The 23,911-nt window shown below is 42.1% G+C and overlaps 1 protein-coding gene across 1 annotated transcript in view; it reads right to left on the reverse strand.

Moving 5' to 3' along the window:
* The window catches only part of LOC128617291 (glutamate receptor ionotropic, delta-1-like), an 82,793-nt gene that overhangs the window by 9,471 nt on the left and 49,411 nt on the right, over positions 1 to 23,911 (reverse strand). Inside the window, exons 3-9 of the mRNA XM_053640369.1 lie at positions 16,581 to 16,754; positions 15,370 to 15,531; positions 14,847 to 14,966; positions 3,832 to 3,933; positions 3,233 to 3,430; positions 2,338 to 2,662; positions 916 to 1,054 (exon numbers count right to left, since the gene is read on the reverse strand). Coding sequence (XP_053496344.1) covers positions 916 to 1,054; positions 2,338 to 2,662; positions 3,233 to 3,430; positions 3,832 to 3,933; positions 14,847 to 14,966; positions 15,370 to 15,531; positions 16,581 to 16,754 — 1,220 coding nt within the window. The remainder of the gene's footprint in view (positions 1 to 915; positions 1,055 to 2,337; positions 2,663 to 3,232; positions 3,431 to 3,831; positions 3,934 to 14,846; positions 14,967 to 15,369; positions 15,532 to 16,580; positions 16,755 to 23,911) is intronic.

Here is a 23,911-nt window from a genome sequence, read left to right on the forward strand (position 1 = left end):
AAAACAGTCCAAAATGACACTAAATTGTTTGGGGTGTTTTTCTGTCTATAACATACTTTTACACCTTACCTTTAGGAATATTTCACCACAAACAAAGATGATCACCAAACCTTACCCAACAGTCAGTCTGCTTAACGAAGATGGTTTAATCGCTAGCTTGCTAGCTACGTGCGGGTGAGTTCCTCACATCGTCATCGTCAAGCTTTCACCAAGGTGAGATAGTGAAGTGCACGTAAATCTAACGGAGATTAATTATGCGCTGAGTGAGGGATTAAATACTGAAATTACACACCTCAGTATTCAGGCTTCAGAAGTTACGCACATGGGGCGGAGTTTGTCTAGAATGGAGGCGCGTCTCATTTACACTCGATTCTGATCTTGCGTCAAATAATAGGATGTGCTGGATCGAGTGCTATTCTATGCGCTTGAGAAGAGCTGGGATGGAAACCGTTTTCATTCGTTTTTTTGTGAAAGCGCAAAAATTCAGCCATTTCAAATGTCGCAAGTGCGAAGGTATAACCTTAATTATCCTAACGAAACAATTACATTAGCATGAATTATAATGCGACGTGGGAACGTCGTGTTTCCAAAAAAAACGATAGATCAGAATTCTAAAAGCTGCAGACAAAAAGCATTCATTTTAGCGTTAGCTTAATGGCGTGACATTTTCACGCACACCTTGATTAGAAAAATGCACAAACCGAGAATGAGTCATTTTAATCAATGGTCCTTGAAAATGGCGGCATTATCCAGTCAGCGTGCTCAGCTACAAGCCGTAAAGAACAAAACGCATTGAAATGTGGGGTTCGAGAACAACGTAGTGCTTTGTGGACATTTCTGGAAGAGGTGCTTGCTGAAATACATTTTAAAAAATACATAACAAAACGCGTTATTTGAGAAGAGGCAGGGACGTACCGTACGGTGTTGTCCATGCGGGACACGGTGAGGTACGCTGCAAGGTTAGCTGTGTACGATGAGCACACAATTAAGGTGAAGAGCCACCAGCTTCCCATCACGATCCTCAAAGCCACTGAACCCACCGCCGAGTCTCCACCTGCAGGCAGGACAGCATGATCAAACTCTCGTGTTCTTAATAAGCAAATCAAATTATACCATCTCGTTCTGGGGAAAATCATCATCATCATCATCATCATCATCATCATATTAGGGTGAACTGAAAGAGGGAAAAATATTTAATTAACCTAATGGTTCAACCAAACATGCTAACACTGCAACTAGCAAAAAAAAACTAGCAGTGCTTTTCATTCACGCTGTTTTTATTTCCCAAACTGTTCCTCTAGCGACAGCTTATGAATCAACTTGTGAGACTTAACTTTCTACAAATCAGACACGGCTATTCCTCATCTCCAGAGGAAGATGGTGTGTTGGACCAAACCGAGATGCTGCTGTGCGCTTATTAACCACATGCTAATTCCTCCTGTGCTAATTCCAGCATGCTCAATAAAAGTACAGACGTCGAGAACTTGCATAGATTCATCGCAGAGCCTTTTGTGCAGCACCTATCAATCATCAGAAAGATTAGACAGTGGCAGGCTAAGGACCGATGGGACAGGGCCTCCCCTGATTTAATTACAGTCTGGTTGGCATAAAAAGGCTTCGGTGGCAGCGTGCCAGGTGGTAATAGATGCAGATGGAGTGTCACATTTGCTGAGCTAGTCATTTTCTTGCTTTTTGGATCAGATGAACCTGTTACTCAGTGTCTCCACACAAAGGCACCTCCGGCACATCTCTGTTCTTTAGTAACTGTTCTTTAACCATCATGGTGTTCACCACAATCAGCCGCAGAGCATCATGTGAGTGTGCTGGAGGTCGGCAAATAAGAAGCGGAGACATGACACAGCATAAATAATAATAATAATAATAAGACTTTTTATTATTATTATTATTATTATTATTCATGTTTTGTGGTGGTGGGGGGTTAAGTAACCAGCCACCACATGCTGAGTGAAACCTTCAAACTCTGCATGATGTCCATTTGCGCCACAGTGATGTCATATTGCTTGTGGAAGGTAGTTAAATGTCATTTCGTCGCACAGTGAACATTATGCTTTCATCAAGTTGATGTAGATCTACGTGTCGTAGTGAATAGCGGCTGCACAAACGTTCACCGTGTTCCTGCGCTGAACATTACTTGTGGTTGAGGAACCACATTATATCAGTTTTCAGAACAATTTATATCCTACAAAAACATACAGAGTTCACCAAACCGCCAAAAAAAACAAAGGGATTCAAGACCAGCACATGATACTCCAAGGAGGAGGCTTAAACTACGAATAAAAGATGTTTTTGTAGCAGTAGCTGAGCTTTCCCACTTACCTTGGTGTACGAAAGCTCCGTAAACAAGCCACACAGCGCTGTGTAAGGAGTTGGACATGGTGGACGGAGCTCCTGTCGGATTCTGGCAGCGCAGCGACTGCATGCGGTTCAGCAGGAAGATCAGGACTCCGACCACAGGAATGGCTGCTGCGATGCAGGCCCACACTGCCAGGTCAAACGGAGCAAACAAGGAGAAGATGTTGATCTTCTCCTCCGGTTTTCGCATCAGGATCCCCACGGAGTAATCCATGTATCGTTTGCTGAAGTCCACTACGTTCTCGCGCTCAGGTGTTATGGTGATGGCTGACACGGCTAGATCGGCCCTCTGCATAGACAAACTCACGTCAGTTTCGGATCATAAATACTCTCGTGCCCTAAACGTAACGGCTCATAATCTTACATAGGGGTAAATTCTTACGAACGTTCGATCTGATCCACTCAGACGATCGTTATAGCTCAGTCTCACCCAGCTTCTCCATTCCTCATTCATTTCTTTATATTCATAGTGTTCATTCACCACCTTTTGACATTCCAGTCTGCATTTCTGAACATTTTCTCTCTTCTCACGCTTGGTTTTATGTCCGGCATGTTCATTTTGCTTTTTAATTGCCCTGCATCGCTCCGTGTGCCTGACCTTTGACCCCTGCTTGCAGTTTGTCTGCTAATTTGGATCTTCAATAAGTGACTTCCACTTTTAATTTCAGTTTCAGGAATAATTAGATAGCAGTAGCCTTAATAGTTCCCTCACAAGCTACAAGATAATGGATGTCTCATGAAGCATGAAAATACGAACGGAGGGATACAACTATTCCGATTCTACCCTCTGAGTTTTCAGAACGTATTCTACCCCCGTTCCCTCGTTCCCTTCGCTCTGATGAGTTCCTGAAGCACTCACCTTGTTAATAAGTTCCCCAATCATGCCATTCCAGGAACCATTTGGAAGCTGAGAGCCATACTTGCTGTCTGCTACCTGGTAGATGTCATATTTGAAGCCGAGGATCTTCGCCAAGGCGTCAAGAACATCGATGGAGAATCCTTTGTACCTTTTGGGCTGCCCGAGAATGTTTTCTGCTACCATGACAAATGGGTCCTCCTTTAAAGAGAAGACATAGATCATTTACTATGATTGATTTTCCTGACAATTTCAAACAAGTGTGCAACGTGTTCTTCCCATTCAGAGCGCTGTCGGACATACGTGGTGTGATGGAGCAGGGTGACACCAATGGCATATTAAAACAGTCTAATAAGGAACATGTAGTGGAAAAACAAAGGAAGTACACTTCCAGCGCTCCTTCTGCTAAATATTTCAAGGCGAACGTGCTGAATTATTCATCTTTCTCTCGGTTCTAATGAAGGAAAACAATTTTGTATGCAGACAGACGTTGAGATATTAAAGGAAAAAAGAAATAAAGGATTTACTTTGACAAGTTTAGACGTCTCAAAACAAATTACTCGACGATAAAAACAAATAAACGAATACGAAACGATTCTCACCAGAAGTGTGACAACTTTCACTGTAACCCCTTGCATGCCGTTCTCAATCCGACTCTCCTTCAAGCTCCCGTTGAGGCCGTGCACCGAGTCCCAGGTGGCTAACTGCAGGAGACAGAAAAACACACGAGAGATCGTCAGCTAGTCGTTAATTTGCGCTTTAGAAGGTTTAGATTCTGCTCGGTGACTGCAGTGTACATTATTATTATATATTTAACGTATATTAAAAATGTTTATTCTTTTTCCAGCAATGGTACACAACTTGCACCAAGGTGAGAAAAAATAGACAATCTTAGGCTTTTCAATATACTCACAAAAACTCTTCTCAGATTCTCAGAGCCACCATTTATCCTTTAATACAAATATAGAATACGTCCGGGGTGGGAAAATCAGTAGCCCAGGACAAGCAGATTTTTTTTTATTTGTAGTTAATCAGCACACAGGCAGATTCAACAACCAGAGATATGAACTTGTACATTTCCTAAAGTCTATATTAGCGCACATAGCTAGCTAATTAGCTCCCCATGCAGTATGCCATGAGATTATGTTAGCTACGTTTAGGCCAGAGAACAGGACTGGACAGCACTTTTACTCACCCACTGGACTAGCTAATGAATGTATGATTCGTTCATTTCTGTACACACACACACACACACACCCTGTTGGTGCAAAAATTTTCCCCTGAGCGGTACGTCACAGCATCCATCGATCAACAAAAGTCATCACAGAGTCGTCTTGATTAATGTCTTTGTCTGGAAATGTTTCTCTAGTGGCACAAAAAGGCTAGCAGTGACTCTGTGCCAAAGAAGATAAATAAAAAAAACATAACAGACTGAACCGAATCACTGGCGGATAAAAGCTTTAATGTACTATTATACGCACACACACACACACACACACACACACACACACACACACACAAGGTTTGCCTCTCATGGTCTCTCATGGTCATCTGGCTCAGACATGCTTGCTGTTTGCTCGTGGCCAACCAAGAACCAGGTAACACTGCACATTAATATTCTAATATTGAATAAATGTGTGTTTACTTAATTAGAAATACACAACATCGGTCCTGGAGCAAACCTGATCATCTTCTGATTCGTTTCGTGGTTATTAGTGCAGGAAGAAAACACTCAAATGTGCCAGACAGAAACACTCCAGACCATGTATCTAAAAAAGCATTTATTAATAACGTGTTCAATCATTAGTGATATCGATCGTGTGCCAGTTTTAATTCAATAACACAACGAACCCAATAAAGCAATCCAAAAAAAGACAAAATCTTAACACTTTAGAATACGGATCCGTCATTAACGATTAACGACGCAGGAAGAAATGAATAACGCGATATTAATGTTCTAGTAAATACTATTAACTAATTAGGAACTCTGATTAGCGAATTTGTTATTCGTTATTATTCTTATTTGTTAACAGTAGCGGTTTCGCATTAATTATGAAACTGTATGTAGTTTCTGAGTAGTTCTCTGGTAGGCATGAAAGAAACACTAGTTATTGATTAGCTAATACTGAAGTACCGCAATCCAAGTTTCTAGTTAGTTAATAGTATTTACTAGAACATTAATATCGTGTTATTCACTTCTTCCTGCGTCGTTAATCGTTAATGACGGGTCCATGTTCTAAAGTGTTACCAAAAGAAACCCTTCTCCACAACCATCCACGCTAAACCGTAAACCGTATTCCATTAAATGATGCAATGTGGTTTTAGATTAATCTCTGTACGAGTTCATCTACACACAGGTCAGAATCAGGATTAAGCCTCAGGATAATGAAATTACCAAAATGCAGCAGATGTATGACTTATGCGTTCTTTTTTTCGTGTGTGAGCTATCTTGTTAACTCCGTTGAGCACCTGACCGTGATGAGAATGTTAAATGGAAAAACGTTGGTGTTCACTCCTCTGCTTCTCTGTAATAAGCTTCAGTGCCGTGCTTCTGCGCTAATAAAATGCTGGAGACGCACTAGGGCTTGCCAGCCTAGGGCTTCGAAATACCATTTTTCTAGTACATAATATTTAGATAACTCTCCAGTGATTCCAGCACCACCAGGGGTTTCTTGATTACACACATGAGCTTCCTCCAGCAGCAGGTCTGTTCTTCACTCAAGGTGCTTGTGGAAAACTTGCGATAGCAAAAAAACGCTCATAAAAAGCCCTCATTTCGGTGCTGAGTCACTGCCAGAGCAAACACAAAGTGAAAATAAAGACAAAGTGCAGATACGACGTTTATAGAGTACAGTACATCTTGACAAAAGCTCCCAGTTGCAGGGGACAGGAACAGGACGGATCGGCCTATTAGAGTTCTCCCAAAATGGAGACAAAACTTCATCTGAAGCCAAAATGCACCCGGAGCAATATTCTCTCTTTTTATTGCTGCTTTCTTGCTTTATTAAAAGATGAGTATGAGGCAGAGGTCGACATGATACAAAGACGCCTGGAACTTGTCTAATTGTTACGTCTGCCTAGCAACATGAACAACAACTAGCAGTAATTAGGTAAAAATAAACACACACACACACACACACACACACACACACATATATATATATATATACATATATATACATATATACATATATATATATATATATATATATATATATATATATATATATATATATATATATATACTGCTGCTATAGAGAAATACTGAATGAAGAGGAGCTGTGATACTGCGCCATAGCTTATATCCATTTAGAGTTAGTGTTCATTCTGTGGACATACTCTCACACAACCAATCAAAATTCAGAGCTTAGTGCTGTAGGTTACTGTATGATCCTTTTCCAACCTCAACCTTTTGTTATGGGCCAAGGCCTTCACATTGGCAGGGTTTTACCCATTCACCTTGTTGCTGGTCCACAAAATAGTTTAATCATGCTTCAGTATTTTTCTCCTATCAGTATGGCTCTTTATAATGATCCTTCCTTATTCTTCAAAATGCTGAATAGAAATGTATGAGTGCTACAGCCTGGAATAAATGTGAAGTGAAAAACATCCAGAATGAATGACCTGATGATCCTGTCCTGAAGCACAGTGCTCCAACTCAGAGATTTTCCTCCTTCCCAGCCAACTCGGAACCAAGGTCAGCTAGTGAAAGTGATGGGGTTAAATGTCACGCCGCTGCCCCGTCCGTCACAAACACTCGTCAACATGGAGTGATGATCTTGAAGAGCCCAAGGCTGAGAGAGCTGGCCGACCGATTCATCAACAACTGTCAGATTTTCCCACTCTGTGTCAAACTTTTCACTACAGTGACAAATGAAATCCAGGACATGACGGATGGTGTATCAGAACGGAGACTTAGAGGAACTAAAGAGGAGGACTCTTAAGCTCAAAGGACAAAGAAACATGTCATTTATTGCTTATCATGTATCTTACCTTGCTTCATTTGAGGCTGACCGACAGCTTTGTAAATACACAAACACCCCTGGTGTCTCATTTCTCATTAACTATAATAACTAAGTATTTCTTAAAGAGATTTTCTATAATTATATTACTTTACCATGTTACTTACAGATATATCACTATACGATATACATTACCACTTTTAAATATAATCAATTCTTCCCTTAGCACTGGCTATGTACCTAAATCACTTAAATTAGCAGTTATTAAACCCCTGATTAAAAAACCTGACCTTGACCCCTCTCAACTGTCCAGCTATAGACCAATATCAAATCTCCCCTTCATCTCTAAGATTTTAGAAAAGTTTGTACACAGCAGTTAAGCTCATACTTACATAGGAACAACAGTCATGAAATGTATCAGTCAGGATTTAGACCTCATCATCGCACAGAGACAGCATTAGTTAAAGTAGTAAATGACCTTCTACTGACCTCTGATCAGGGTTGTGTCTCTCTGCTTGTGTTACTTTGATACTATAGATCATACTATTCTCCTTGATAGATTAGAAAATGTTGTTGGCATTAAGGGAACAGTCCTCTCCTGGCTCAGGTCTTATCTGACCGATCGTTATCAGTTCGTAGATGTAAATGGAGACTTCTCCACGCATACCGAGGTTACCTTTGGAATTCCACAGGGTTCTGTTTTAGGCCCACTGCTTTTTACTTTGTATATGTTAACTCTGGGTCAAATTATTCGTAAACATGGAATTAGCTTCCACTGTTATGCTGATGATACACAGCTGTATGTTTCAGCGAAGCCAGAGGACAGACAGAAGCTTAGTAAAGCTGAGGATTGTGTAAAGGACATTAGACGTTGGATGTTAACTAACTTCCTTTTACTTAATTCTGATAAAACAGAAATACTTTTATTAGGCCCACGTGTAGCTAGAAGTAATCTTTCTGATCACATGGTTACTCTGGATGGTCTTTCTGTTTCATCATGTGCAGCAGTTAAAGACCTTGGAGTGATTATTGACTCCAGTCTATCATCTGATGCTCATGTAGATAATATTACTAGGATAGTCTTCTTTCATCTCAGAAATATTTCTAAGATAAGAAATATATTGTCACTACGTGATGCAGAAATATTAGTTCATGCTTTCGTCACCTCTAGACTAGATTACTGTAATGCCTTACTGTCTGGATGTTCCAGTAGGAGCATAAACAAACTCCAGTTAGTCCAGAATGCAGCTGCTAGAGTCCTAACTAGAACCAGAAGATACGACCACATCACCCCGATCTTATCCACACTGCATTGACTCCCAGTGAAATCTCACATTGATTATAAAATACTTTTATTAACCTATAAAGCACTAAACGGACTCGCGCCACAGTATCTGACAGAACTTTTGGTTTTCTATGATCCTCCACGCCTACTTAGATCAAAAGATGCAGGTTATCTGACGGTACCTGGAATAGTGAAGGCTACAGCAGGGGGAAGAGCTTTCTCTTATAGAGCCCCACAGTTATGGAACAGTCTTCCAGTTAGTGTTCGGGATTCAGACACAGTCTCAGTGTTTAAGTCCAGGCTGAAAACATAATTGTTTACTCAAGCCTACCCTGACTAGACTTTCTGTTACGCTAAGCACAGTCCTAATAATCTCTTCTCTCCTCTCTCCTTCTGCCGAGCCACACACGATTTTATGGAGATACTAGAGATCCAGATCCTTTCTGCTCTCCGATCCTGTCTGATCCGTTTCGGATGTCCTGCCTCTGGCTGGAGCTCTCATCTACTCCAATTCCAGACTGCTGGGACTACGGCTGCTTCTAAGGCCAAACAGACTTCATATAAATCCATAATGAACTTTTTCACACTATCTGTTGTTACCCAGATGAGGACGGGTTCCCTTCTGAGTCTGGTTCCTCTCAAGGTTTCTTCCTCTTAACATCTTAGGGAGTTTTTCCTTGCCACCGTCGCCACTCAGTGTCTTGCTCAGTTGGGATAAATTCACACCTTTAATATCTGTACACCGTGTTGATATTTCTGTAACGCTGCTTTGAGACAATGTCTATTGTAAAAAGCACTATACAAATAAAACTGAATTGAATTGAAATTGAATATACAGGAACTATAACTACATTACTTACAGATATATCACTATACTATATTACAGGAACTATAACTACATTATTTATCTTACTATACCTTATTACTTATCACTTAATATTGCTATTATAAATCTGTAGTATAAAACTATACTATGTATATGTAGCTATATTACTATACCCAGTGGTGGAAATGGCCGAGATGCACTGGGGGGCTCTAGTTGGGTCGTTTGTGGAACTCACTTTTATAGGCTTATGTGTGGATAAAAAACAGAATAGTACGCGTGAAAGTGCACTATAATTACTGTACTTCTTAGCAGTGTGAGGTGTAACGAAACTGCAAAAAATCCCTTATTTGTTGTCCATGGAAAACGTAATGGGTTCTGTCACATTAGGAAATGAGATTTGCAGCACTCTGAGCGTGCATCTTTTTCAGAAATGAGAAAAACTATGAGCTCGCTCATCATATCCTGTTAACAGGAGGGAAATGGTACAGGAAGGTTAATGCTTGGACAGAGATGATGCAGAGAGCTTGACAGTTGCTCAATCTTTGGTACCACTTCCCAATTACTTCCCATAAACATCAGCAAAACAAATCTATTTGTAAATGTTGTAGTGTCTGGTAGAAGTTTAGCCAAAGTCGGCCATCTTAAGTTCCTCGATGATTTTTTTTTTTTTTTTTACAGCAGAAAGTCTGATTGCGTGCTCCCTGTGTGGAGGAAAAAAAGAGGATGCAATTCCCACCTTGTTAGATCCCTGCTTATTTGATTTTCTAGAAGACCCACTTGTATTTCCTTAAATGGGATTTCAAAAACTGTGGCTCTCTTTTGCCGAGCAATATTGTCTCAGAGAAATCGAAGCTACCAGGTGCGGTAAATGCATAGATGAAAAAAAAAATCCGTCTGGCGAGAATGAAAGAGAGCAGGAACAAGAAAATAACACCTCAATCTCCATTACTCTTAATCTATGAGCTGTTCCAACTGTGGGGAAAAGCGCAGGAGCAGAAAGAAGAGAGAGATTGGAGATTAAGATAAGACGAGAGAGGACAAGACATGGAGAGTGACGGCCTGAACGACTGACGATATCTCTTTGTGGCTGGCCGCGAGCTTCCTGCTTTCCGTTAGCTTCTGAAGCATATCAAATTCAGCTTGGAGATGTAGTGAATGTGTGTGTGCTTTAAATTCATGACATATGTCAAATAAACAGGAGCGCCCCTCGTTTGTCTCTATAGCGAGTGGAGATGGAGTCGGCTGGATTAATGTCTTGTTGGGAGGTGCTGGTTTCGGTGAGTGAGGCTGGGGCTCTAATAAAGAACAACAACGGCAGTGAGTGCACTTGACGTGCCATTAGCTGTCTTTGCCTTTCATTACAGCTAATAAATGTGCCGAGTGTGTGAGGGGAGACCAGTGCCCTTTGGGAGTGTGTGTGTGTGTGTGTATGTGTGCCTGCAAGCTAAATGGCCATGGTCTCAGGAACCTAATGGCCATAATGCGATATGCTGGGTTCATAATTCAAGTCGGGATGCAGGGTGATTAAATCTTCATTACCAGCGGACTGTTTCGGTCCTCTCTCCTGTAATTTGCATTGCTCTTTATTTTTAAATGATAGATGGGAAGCAAAAGATTGGTGAAAACAAAAACAAAAGCAACCAAGAAAATATGAGAAAATAAATATCTATCCAGGATTATGAAGGCAGTGATTGAGATTTATGGCATGTGCTTCTTGTTGATCTCACCTTCACCTCACTGATGGGAAACTAAATAAAAGTCACTCTTAATTTTGTTTGGCAGAGCATGAACGATTCTGAGAGAAGCCTGCATCCAATCCACTCACTCCATGATGAGCTCCTCAGCAGCAAATCTGCCACATGCGCCACATAAATACACGATGAGGCGTGGTGTTTGATGAGTGAAGTGGAGTATCTGTATTATACATATCATATGATCCTGAGGAACGCTACGATCGCGCTTCTGTCTGCGTGGAGTTGTACATGTTCTCCCCATGTCCGTCTGGGTTTCCTCTGGGTTCTCCAGTTTCCTCCAACTCTCCAAAAACATTCCGGTAGATGGACTGGCTATGCTAAACTGCCCCAGTATTCCCACTCCACACCCAGTGTTCATAGGATAGATGCTGACCAGGATGAAGCACCAGGGACTTGAACTCCAGTCGCATGCCAAATGACTCTTTGATGACTTGTTTTTTTTGTGGTGGAGTTAGAGTGGTAACAGGCTGCAAAGCTCTACCCCCAGCAGCAGATTCCAGCTCCTCCTGGGGGATCTCTAGATCTATGTTCCCAAACCAATTGTAAGATATAACCTCTCCAATGGGTCCTGATACAGCTCTGTCAGGAGCCAACCAGGGCTTGCAAATTGTCCAAATGACCTCCTGATTCAGAGAAGAAGCGATTCTGAGGATCTCCCAGATTGTTCATCTTCTCACCCCTCAACGGAGAGTATTCCTAGCAACCCTGCAGAGGAACCTCATTTCAACCAGCTGCACTTGCAACCTTTTATATATGGTCTATAAAGGCATACCCTGCTTGGATTAGGGATATTAGAGATCTGTCCCTGGAGCCAGCCCTGGGGGTGGTGTCTGTAGGTGAGTTCCTGGTGACCTGCAACCACAACCCGGTTAGGTTCAGATGGAAATGGTGACACGGAGCCATCTTGCCGGCCAGTTGTGCAGCAGGCATGTCAGCATGTAAGCTTTAAGCTGCAAATATACTTCAAGTTCATGTGTAAAAATCCTGTAGGGGCAGAAACATCCCTGGCCAGCACTGGAATATATTTATAGACTACTTCTTTTCATTGTGAATGTCAACATTAAACATGGCAATGATGGAGAACTTTATTTTGCAAAGATATAGAAACAGCAGCTGCATCACCAATATAGATCGCCATTAAATCAATCACTTCATGAAAATAGGGAGCATGTTTCGCTCTTCCTACCAGTGGGAGAACGTGATGATGCATCATGCTACAGCGCCCCCACCGTTTAAGCTGGTACTGCACCACACACGGCAGCCATTTTGCACACATGTAGTTATATGCAAATTTAATCCAGGCATTAGATAAACTCAGACTTGTGAAACTGCAGACTGGATGAGAAATAAAGACGAGGGTAATGTGTGCAGCTTGTCTGTGAATTTCATGACTAGCACTATAATTTATTCAGCGGTAATAAAATGCAACAGTTAGCTGTTTTCACAGTGAGGCTAAAGTCTGGCAAATAGCGAGTTGGACAAAACGTAAACATGCATTTATTTACGAGATTTTTCCGTGTTCTACCGTAAGTGTTCCTGATTACCACAGCGAGTTCAGATCTAAACAAGATCCCTAGAAACAAAAACATAACTGGAGGTGAGGTGCATAGGAAAACTTTACGAAAAAACCACGTGAGAGTGTGTTCTGTTCGTGACGTACGTGTGAATGAAGAATCTGTTCACAGGCTCTAGGCTATTTAAACGCTCTCTGCATTGGAGGTGTGGAAAATACGACGAATATGAGATTTTACTTAGTTATCCATCCTTTTAAGGCATAACCTTGATAAATTTAGTCATTTTTAGAACTTGGGAATGCTATCATTTTTGCTTTAACCTGCAGAAAATTCGACACCTGATTTTTGCTGAAACTAATTTGCGTTCCACACAATTGCTAATCAGCTGCAATAAATCTCACCGTGTGTGTGAAATGAATATATCTGCAGTGACTCCGCCCCATATTTTACACCTTAAGGTCGAAATACTCCAAACAGCATAAATATCAAGAGTGTTATCAGGTTTTCTAACATGGTTTTACACACATATCTTCTGTGAATCAGGGCCACAGAAGGACTCTGTTTATTCTCTCATGAGCAATGCCATGAATCCATTGTTATGAAGCTAATATTATCATAGTTACTGATATGTGGGTTATTGTCCTTCATTCACTTTCTAATTCACTAGATTGTTCACTATATCTTTCTCTCTCTACACACACACACACACGCACACACTCTGACTCGCTTGGAAGAACTACTATTGTTATTTTTATCTCTTTTTTGAGTCAGGCTGGCGAGCGTGCAGTCGCGTTAGGATCGAAAGTGATTCAGTTATTATCTAGAACCACATTAAAACCTGATGAAAGGGCTTCTACTACACAAATGTTTGCGTCTGCAGTGTTTCTGTCACAGACTTGATTGTCCAGCACATCCCACAGATGCTCGATCGGATTGAGATCTGGGAATTTAAGGTCCAAGTCAACACCTTGGACTCTTTGTCATATTCCTCAAACCATTCCTGGAAATCTTTTTTGCAGTGCGGCCATTAGGGAATATCGTTGCCAAGGTAACATCCATGTGAATACCAGGACACAAGGTTTCCCAGCAGAACATTGCCCAGATCGTAAAACTGCCTCTGCTGGCTTGCCTTCTTCCTGTAGTTCATACTGGTGCCATCTCTTCCACAGGTAAGCGACGCACACGCACCCGGCCTCCACAAGATGTAAAAGAAAACCTGATTGATCAGACCAGGACATCTTCTTCAGATGCTCCATGGTCCAGTTCTGATGCTCACATGCCCATTGTAGGAGATTTCGGTGGTGTACGGGGGTCAGCATGGACACTCTGACCGCTCGGTAGCTACGAAGATCCATACGCAGCGAGCTGTGATGCTCTGTGTGTTCTGACTCCTTTCTATCAGAACCAGCATGAACTTTTTCAGCAGTTTGGGCTACAGTAGCACTTCTGTGAGATCAGTCCAGACGGGTTAGCCTTCTCTCCTCACGCGCATCAGTGAGCTTTGGGGGCCCATGACCCTGTCACCGGTTCACTGGTTGTCCTTCCTTGGAGCACTTTTGGTAGGTACTAACCCCTGCATACCGGGAACACCCCACAACACCTGCTGTTTTGGAGAAGCTCTGACCCAGTCGTCTAGACATCACAACTTGGCCCTTGTCAAAGTCGCTCAGATCCTTACACTTGCCCATTTTTCCTGCTTCCAACACATCAACTATTCACTTGCTGCCTAATAAATCCCATCCCTTGACAGGTGCCATTGTAACGAGATACTTAACGTTATTCACTTCACCTGTCAGTGCTTTCAATGTTATGGCTGATCGGTGTAACTCACAGTTCATTCCAGACTTTCCCAAGCGGAAACCGGAAATGTCAAAAGATGTCAAATACGCTTTTTTATTCTAAATATGTTGGTTAAAAATGCCCCAGGCAAGGATTTATCAATTTTCGGAATGGGGTTACTAAAAACAAACAAACAAACAAACAAAAAATACCACAGTGATACTAGAACATTAGAAAAACTCTAGAGCTCAGTTATCATACCGTGGGCCTTTAACCTTGCTCTTGGGCTGTTTTTTTTTTTTATCCCCCCTGAGCTAAGTTCAACTGTATGCTGAATTTGCTGTCACATTAAATCAGGAATTAAAATTTTAATGAGGCACCTTCTCTGAAGCTTTATCACCTCACGAAGAATGAAACAGTTCAGTAAATAAAGACCTTGAGCTTTAATGCCTAACATGCTTTTCTTTCATTCATTCTTTCTTTTTTCTTAAACATACCCGTTTTACGTCTTTTCCGAAGGTCTCACTGAAGCTGGTGCCTAAAATCTCAAACTGAACATGTGAGTTGGATCCGTTGTCCATGAAGTCCATAACTCCGGTGAGGCCGGTGATGCGACCCTGCCGAGAGAGGAACATCCGCTAGTTTAGAATGACACTGCACCACTTCTCATGCTAATCAATATCTAATGTCCTTATAGCATATCAGGAAGAGATAATCAGTGTTTAGACTGTAGGTTAGAGACTAAAATAGACTGAGGAGGTTTTTAGAGAGTTATCAATCCCTAAAAGAACAGAAAGATGGACAAGAAAAGATAGATGAAGATATGGGGTCCTGGGCTGAACTCAAACAGCCACATGTCTAGCACTCGGACTTAAAGCAACACTCAGAAATGCTTCAGTTTTTTATTCTTTGAGGCTCTCACACCTGGCCTGGTGTCTTTTAGCTAGCAAGGTCAAAGAAGCAGAGATGGAGGGCTTCCTGCTAACAGATAACAACTTCTCAGAGAGGAGACTGTTGTACCTTCTGGATGGTCTCCAGCATGGACCAGCCTCCATTCCAGGGCTTGGTTGACTTCCGTATGCAATTCAGGCTGGCCATGCTGTGCCACTTCCTGTCCTCTAACTTCCTGTAGAAGGCGTTGGCCAGCATCAATACGCTGTCATACAGGTACAAGTTGGACACCTGAGAGAAAAAGACAAAGATGGTTCATGAATGAAACCCTCAGAAGAACCATATATATATATATATATATATATCCCCACCCAATTTTCTTCCTTATTTAGTCCCAGGGACTTGTATGACTCCATGTAAAGGGATTAAAATATGTGTAACCATTGACTTCTAATTGTAAGGGGAATTTTTGACACCAACATCCATGCCACGGTCACCATTAGTGTTCGCATGATTTCCTGAAGCCGTGATACCTCAGAACTGACTGCTGTGTCTGATGTCACATCAACATTATATGAGTGACACAGTCCTCTAAAGCCTGGAACAACACGTTACAGCTCAGAAGCTCAGATGTGTGTCAGGTGCCAAAGTACATCAAGTGCTATAAAATCCAGGAAGAGGCTCAGATGCTCTCTGACATGCAGACCTCAGACAGGCACGGCTGATCAGGACAGAGAGGTGTCTCACAGCCGCACGCTGTCATTAAGCCACTGCATCATCGCCGGTGACAGGAACTCATTTCTGCTTAGACTCATAAAGACCGTCACAGTACTGAAGTAGAAACACCCAGGCACGGCTAGTGTTGTAGGATTCGGTTCAGAAAGCCTCTTGTAAGGAACAGCATATGTGGGTGTGATGTCATGAAGCCAGACTGGAAGCAGAGTTGATTATTTTCCTATAACTGCATGTACTGGAGTGTTTTATTCCTCTGAAACCCAGAGCAACGGGACGCTTCAAAAAGTGTAACGCGATGTCAGCACACGACTCTCAGAAGATCACAAGAACCTGGAAGCAGTACGGTAAATTGGTTTTCATGGTGAGGCTCAGTGAGAATGTGTATGATGTGATGATACGGATTAAGTATAATTAATGCCGGAAGGAGTTAATGTTCAAGGTCAGCTGGTGTTGGTGCAGCACTGGTGGAGCTTTTAATACTGCTGACGCTGCAGCTCTTCAATGATAAAAACAAAACGAAGCAAAACAAAACTCACCCGTCTTCTCATTAAAATGTTTATGAATGTGTTATAGGAAAATAATCTGGAACATCAACAGGAACTGACCTCTAGCGACTGCAGGTATCCCTCCTGAGGGTCACAGAGCAGAGAGGAGATGCGATGGCTGTTTCTCATACAGTTCACACTACTGTCTCTCCACAGCGGGAAAATCTGCCGGATGACCGTCATCCTTCCCAAAGCGCTGTGGGCCAGTTCCATGATCTCAGTGTCGCTGATCTCCTAAAAAAAAAAAATCAGACAGAGAAGCAGATAGATTGGGTTTTTTTTTTTGTTATTTAGATGCTGTTTCATTTACCATGAAATAAAATTCAATTTGAACGGAAAGCGACGAGATGATAAGTCGGTAATTTCCTCAGCCTGTTCCGATCTCATCTACTTGGAGAAAATTGCCCCTGATCTTTCTTCAGTAAAAAAACGTCTCAATTGAAGGAGACCTGGCATTTTCTCAACTCATCATCCTAGTTATCCTATAATGAGCAGGAGCACGACGTGGAAGAAAAAAAAAAAAAGAAAAAGTTCACACAACGATTTCATCAAACTGCAAAAGAACAAAAATGCGGAATTTTATTGAAGCACTTTATCATTCCACCTCATTTAACACACCTGATTGAACTCATCAGTTAATTATCACAGCCGTCGTATGGAGAACTGGTGGAGGACTGGTGGAGGACTGGTGGAGGACTGGTGGAGGACTGGTGGGGGACTGGTGGGGGACTGGTGGGGGACTGGTGGAGGACTGAGAAATTTGAATATTTTGAGGACTGTGGATCTGTGTGCATTGCGTTCTTATAGAAACCGTCAGCCTTAACATTAAAACCACTGACATCTCGTTACAGCGGCACCTGTCGAGAGGTGGGATATACTGAATCATGCAGCAACTGAACAATCAGTTCTCGAAGTTGACGTGTTGGAAGCAGGAGAAATGGCCAAGCGTACGGACTTTCACAAGGTCCAAACTGTGATGGCTAGACGACTGGGTCGGAGCATCTGGTGGCCTCTTTCTGCACGATAATGTGCCCTGACACACTGCAAAAACGGTTCAGGAACTGTTTGAGGAACATGACGAGGAGTTCAAGGTGTCGACTCGGCCTCAGCGATCCGATCGAGCATCTGTTGGACGTACCGGATAAACACACGTGTCCGATCCACCGAGGCCCCACCTTGCAACTTACAGGACTTAAAAGATCTGCTGCTAAAGTCTTGGTGCCAGATACTACAGCACACCTTCAGAGGTCTTGTGGAGTCCATGGTTCTCCAGATCAGAGCTGTTTCGGTGGCACAAGGAGAGGAAGACCTACACAATATTACGCAGGTGGTTTAATGTTATGGCTGATCGGCGTACACGCAAACTATCGATTTCTGCTCGTTTTTCATCATTTCAGATCCTAAAATGTAAGAAGGATCTCAGATGTACGAGTGAGACAGTAATTAAAGGAGGATGATGTGAGCATTTTACAGCTGCTGAGATCACCGCTTCATTGTCCTGGATCGTAGAAGAGATGTTGGATTCATGAACGTTGGATTTCTAGACTTTTGTCTGGTGTAACAATCAAACGAGACGATATTTCATTTTTACAGCTCATTTTCCAGGGGAAAAAATGAGTTCATTCGCAGAAAAGAAGGAAATAAATCATTTGTTCTTTAAGGAAAAACAAACCTACTTGGCTCGCTGTGACAAACACGTATCAATCGGTGAAAGCTATTTAGTGTCTAAGCCTTGTTTTTCTCTTTGAATGTCACCTCCATGGATTTTATCTGGCGCTCTCTCTTTATGATACGTAATCCATTATATAATATACGTAGCTCTCTTTGTTCTTGTTTTTGGCCTTCAGCTTGTTGAATCTGTTTTTTTGTGCCTCTATTGAATAAACTCTGCACTTTGGGTGTCTGAGCCTGTAGCTGTACTGGAAAGAGTGCTCTGTCGCTGTTATGTAATCTTAATGCTACTTAGCCGACAAAAACAGCTATTTTAAAAAAAAGTGCATGAAAAGAAGAAAGGTCAGAAATAATGTTATTATGACTAACCATTTTACACAATACACAATGAGATAATTAGGAGATTGTGCAAAATGAAAAAATAAAAATGACACTGATTCCTTTGGACATGAAGTCATGTGTATATCATGATGCACCTGCAAATGACACGGAAAAAAACCAGATGAAAACTACAGGGCGTGGGGTAAAATCTGTTCAGCCTAATTCAGCCGGGATTAGTTTTCCTGCTGGACGTGTGGATGTAATTGGGTTTTTAGTCAGAATCCATGCATACTGCATATTTTACTTTACCTTTCATAAAATATCTAAGAGAAATAACTCCAGGTAATATATATATATATATAAATCCCATCTGAACCGACATGTTGGTGAAGATTACGTTAAATCCTGTGTGGAAAGAACTTCCGCACTTTTCCCTTCAGTGTAAAGACGCTCCAGGCTTTTCACTTTTCTATGGAAGCCAAAAGTTTCAAATGCGCAACAATAAAATATTATAGTGGCTTATGGTAGGTTTAGGCTTAAACTCAGCTACTGTAAACGAATCCGAAATGGGAGACAGAGAGAGAGAGAGAGAGACAGAGAGAGAGAGAGAGAGAGACAGAGAGAGAGCTCGTACATTTCCTCCAAATTTGCATTCTGTGTCTCTCTCAGTGTCTCTCTCAGTGTCTCTCTCAGTGTCTCTTTCTCAATGTCTCTCTCAGTGTCTCTCTCTGTTTCTCTCTCTCTCAATGTCTATCTCAATGTCTCTTTCAGTGTCTCTCTCTGTCTCTCTCTCTCTTTGTCTCTCTCAGTGTCTCTCTCTCAGTGTCTCCCTCAGTGTCTCTTTCTCAGTGTCTCTCTCTCTCAATGTCTCTCTCTCTCGATGTCTCTCTCAGTGTCTCTCTCTCTCAGTCTCTCTCTCTCAATGTCTCTTTCAGTGTCTCCCTCTGTATCTCTCTCAATGTCTCTTTCAGTGTCTCTCTCTGTATCTCTCTCAGTGTCTCTCTCTCTCAATGTCTCTTTCAGTGTCTCCCTCTGTATCTCTCTCAATGTCTCTTTCAGTGTCTCTCTCTGTATCTCTCTCAGTGTCTCTCTCTCTCAATGTCTCTTTCAGTGTCTCCCTCTGTATCTCTCTCAATGTGTCTTTCAGTGTCTCTCTCTGTATCTCTCTCAGTGTCTCTCTCTCTCAATGTCTCTTTCAGTGTCTCCCTCTGTATCTCTCTCAATGTCTCTTTCAGTGTCTCTCTCTCTCAATGTCTCTTTCAGTGTCTCCCTCTGTATCTCTCTCAATGTCTCTTTCAGTGTCTCTCTCTGTATCTCTCTCAGTGTCTCTCTCTCTCAATGTCTCTTTCAGTGTCTCCCTCTGTATCTCTCTCAATGTCTCTTTCAGTGTCTCCCTCTGTATCTCTCTCAGTGTCTCTCTCTCTCAATGTCTCTTTCAGTGTCTCCCTCTGTATCTCTCTCAGTGTCTCTCTCTCTCAATGTCTCTTTCAGTGTCTCTCTCTGTCTCTCTCTCTCTCAATGTCTCTCTCTCAGTGTCTCCCTCAGTGTCTCTTTCTCAGTGTCTCTCTCAGTGTCTTTCTCAGTGTCTCTCTCTCTCAATGTCTCTCTCTCTCGATGTCTCTCTCAGTGTCTCTCTCTCTCAATGTCTCTCTCTCAGTGTCTCTCTCTCTCAGTCTCTCTCTCTCGATGTCTCTCTCAGTGTCTCTCTCTCTCTCAATGTCTATCTCAATGTCTCTTTCAGTGTCTCTCTCTGTATCTTTCTCAGTGTCTCTCTCAGTGTCTCTCTCTCTCAATGTCTCTTTCAGTGTCTCTCTCTGTCTCTTTCTCTCAATGTCTCTCTGTGTCTCTCTCTCAGTGTCTCCCTCAGTGTCTCTTTCTCAGTGTCTTTCTCAGTGTCTCTCTCTCTCAATGTCTCTCTCTCAGTGTCTCTCTCTCTCGATGTCTCTCTCAGTGTCTCTCTCTCTCAATGTCTCCCTCAGTGTCTCTTTCTCAGTGTCTCACTCAGTTTCTTTGTCAGTGTCTCTCTCTCAATGTCTCTCTCTTTCAATGTCTCTCTCTCAGTGTCTCTCTCTCTTTATCTGCACCTGTCTTTTCATGTTTCTGTGACTTAACACGCGTATTCGGGACGACGGATGTTTTGTAAATAAATGAAGTAAAACAGCTCGGTACATAGAATATTCATCACCAAGATGCTGCTCAGCCATTATTCATGAAATCATCTTGTAACCCAATGCAACGTCATTGTAAAGACAAGAACAAAACACACATACACACACACACACACACACACACACACACACACACACACACCATCAGCTTTCTCAGGAGGGATACCAGGTAAGGTGAGTGACCTAGAAAAAAAGGTGGTGACGTTAACATCCTCTCCACGTTTAGAACTGTTTGGATGCGTGTCCTGTTTCATGCGGTGCACAGATTGAGAGATCTGGTGCGCTTTCACACTAAAAGCCTGCCGGTGTTTTCGACGCACCGAGGGGCTCGCGACGCCACTGCTAATTTCACACTCTGTTGTTTCACATCTGCAGGAAGAGCGGCGTGGAGACACGGCGCCGCACTTCACTGCGAATCTCAATGCAGGAAACCGAAAACCGTCAGAAGAAATGACAGAATTGAGTAAAACTGGACCAGTTATAATTCATACTGTTACAGGGAAATAATCAACTTCAGGGCGGTAACAGTGACTCCGCTTCATCGCAGCAGCATGTCGTTTATTATTTTTCCAGAACAGCACCACGGACAGCGTTTTTCTCCATACTTGCTATGACGCTTGACTGGATTAGAGGAAATCTACAAACCTTTCACGGACAAATAAATGTGTGGAACAATATTAAATAGTAATAAAACAATTTTTTAAAAACGAAGTACTGTAATCAGGCAGACCTTACAACAGCTAATGGTAATTATACTCCACGGATAGAGTGAAAGGAGGTTAATAATCTGCGAGTAATGCGAGTAAAGCGTTTGTTCCTGTGCTGCATTCTGCTGTGGGATGGATGGAAAATGGACGCTGGGTTAAAAAAAACCAACAATAAATAAAAACAATCCGCCAGACGCTTAAAGGCTACTGCAACTTTTAGCATTCGACGAGCAGCGAAGAAGGTGGAGGGACTGCTCCAGCACACGTCAGCTCTGATAATGTCTGACCGCTCTGGAGGACCGCGCTCACTTCCTTCCTGTGCTCTTTATTAATATGTAATGCTGACTTTGAATAAATAATGAGAACGCATTCGAAGACGCGCAACATTAGTCAAACTCTCTGTTTCTGAATCGTACATACTCTAGAACGGGGCAATCTGCGTGCCGCGTCGTCAGAAAGCTGCGTGCATGAATATTTAACAGCCGCATATAATACACAGCGCAAGCGTTAGCTGCAGCCTTATAAAGCTAACGCAAACAAAAACTGTGTTCCAGAGACCGCATTAGTAAAGTTGACACACGTTCGCCTATTCCAGACTCACTGTGTGCACATAGTGTAGATTAAACACCATCTGCTGATGTATAAATGCCTCTTAATCTACTTTTGAGATGATTAGAGAGAGCATTTGTTTTGCAGCTGTTATGGCAGGCTGTTCTGTATGCAGAGGATGTAGTGCACTACGTAGGGCACGAGCTGAGCTCTTTTTTAACCTCATCTGATATACTGTAGACTGGAGTCGAGCACCAAGTTTGACACTTTTCCAAAAGGTACATTAATCTTTACCTGGGGAAAGTTCTGGGTATTCAGAGTCAGGTTACGCACCTGCATAAGCTCCACGTTCAGATTATTAAACTCACCTGCGTGCGTTAGGGCTGTAGTCAGGCCGTAGTTATCTCTAAATACTGACTTTTCTGTATGAAATGCTCCGTACACTGCATTAGCGCAACTCCCAATGCCATGAAATGGAAACCCAATGGAAAAGTAAAAAATCTGGATGAGGATCAACACCAAAACCCCCTAAAATACCAGGACAACAAGGAGATCAAGAGACAAGGAGCCACAGGAAGCCACGGATTAGCTCTAATCAGATTTTACAAAGAAGATGTACAACATGAAGGCTACGTATACACTACACACACTAATGAGCACTAATGAGACAACACAAGATGGATAACAAGAAACGAGAAACAGGTGTGAACGGTGCTCGTGGGGTGCCTTTAGAGCAGCAGACAGGAAATAGAAGCGGGAAACATCAGCAGGAATTATAAAACAGAAACTGTGAATGAAACAGGAAGGGAGACGTCTGCGCCGGTAATGCTCAACCTGGAAACACTAAAATAAACTTTTAATCACTCAAACATCAATTAAATGTTAATACTTTTATAAAAGGTTAGAGTAGACACTCTATTTTCAGAATTATTGGCACCCTTCATGAGAATGATCCAATGTGACTATAGGCTATATATAAACATGAAACATTTTTAACTGGTAGAAGTGAAGAAGCTACTTTTCCCATCTTTCCTCTCAAAGAGATCAAACTAAAAAGGGGGAAAAAAATCAATTATGGACCACATTAATGTAAACATTAACATAAACAACTTGGCAGTTCTTGAAAATAGCGAGACGGCGAGGGAGCTAGAGACGTACTGAAAGATCGTACAGGTTAGGGTCTCGTGAACTTTAACAGTATCACGAATTCCATCACGTGCTATTTTAGCCCTCAGCCATGAGGTTAAGTCTTCACCATAGATAGATCTTTCAACATTAAAACTGGCCGACCAATGAGATTCGCGCTTTTGTTCACGTGCCTGGAGCCGTTGAAGTTACATAAAAACCACGACATGGTGGCACTCAAGCACAAAACTGTCCTGCTGAGCACACGTCGATACCTGAAGAAGAAGAAGAAGAAGAAGAAGAAGAAATGCAAAAATATATTCTAAGTGATCCATTTAATTCTTTCAGTGTTGCTTTCTACCCTAAAGAGCATCATGGGTGTGATCAGAATCGAGTCTGAGAAATCTGAGACACGCCGCTGTTTTAGATAAGCTCCGCCCCCGCGTGCGTAACTCTTACATAACTTCCGAACGGCGTTGAAATTTGTAGCCACGACTGAGCTCTGAGTACTGATGTGTGTCATTTCAGGATTAAAGCTCTGAATAGCTCTCCGTCGGTGATTAATTATATACGCGGGACATGGAGGTTGGGATGTGTATTTGAATAATGTGTGTTTAAAGAAATGCGGAAAGAAAAAAAAATGCAGGAAGAGTGAAAGCCTGAACGGACTAAACACAAGGTCATGAAATTCATGAGTCAGTAATGCAGGAGTTACTCATACAGTACTTACAGTGAAAGAAGCAGATCTAAACACACACACTAATAACAGGGTAATAGGCAACAGGTGGTACTAATTAGCTGCCATAGCAACAGGAAACGAATTCAGGAAGCCATTTAAGGAAAGTAAACA

Source organism: Ictalurus furcatus, chromosome 13 (assembly GCF_023375685.1).
Source record: "Ictalurus furcatus strain D&B chromosome 13, Billie_1.0, whole genome shotgun sequence".
Lineage (NCBI taxonomy): Eukaryota > Metazoa > Chordata > Actinopteri > Siluriformes > Ictaluridae > Ictalurus > Ictalurus furcatus.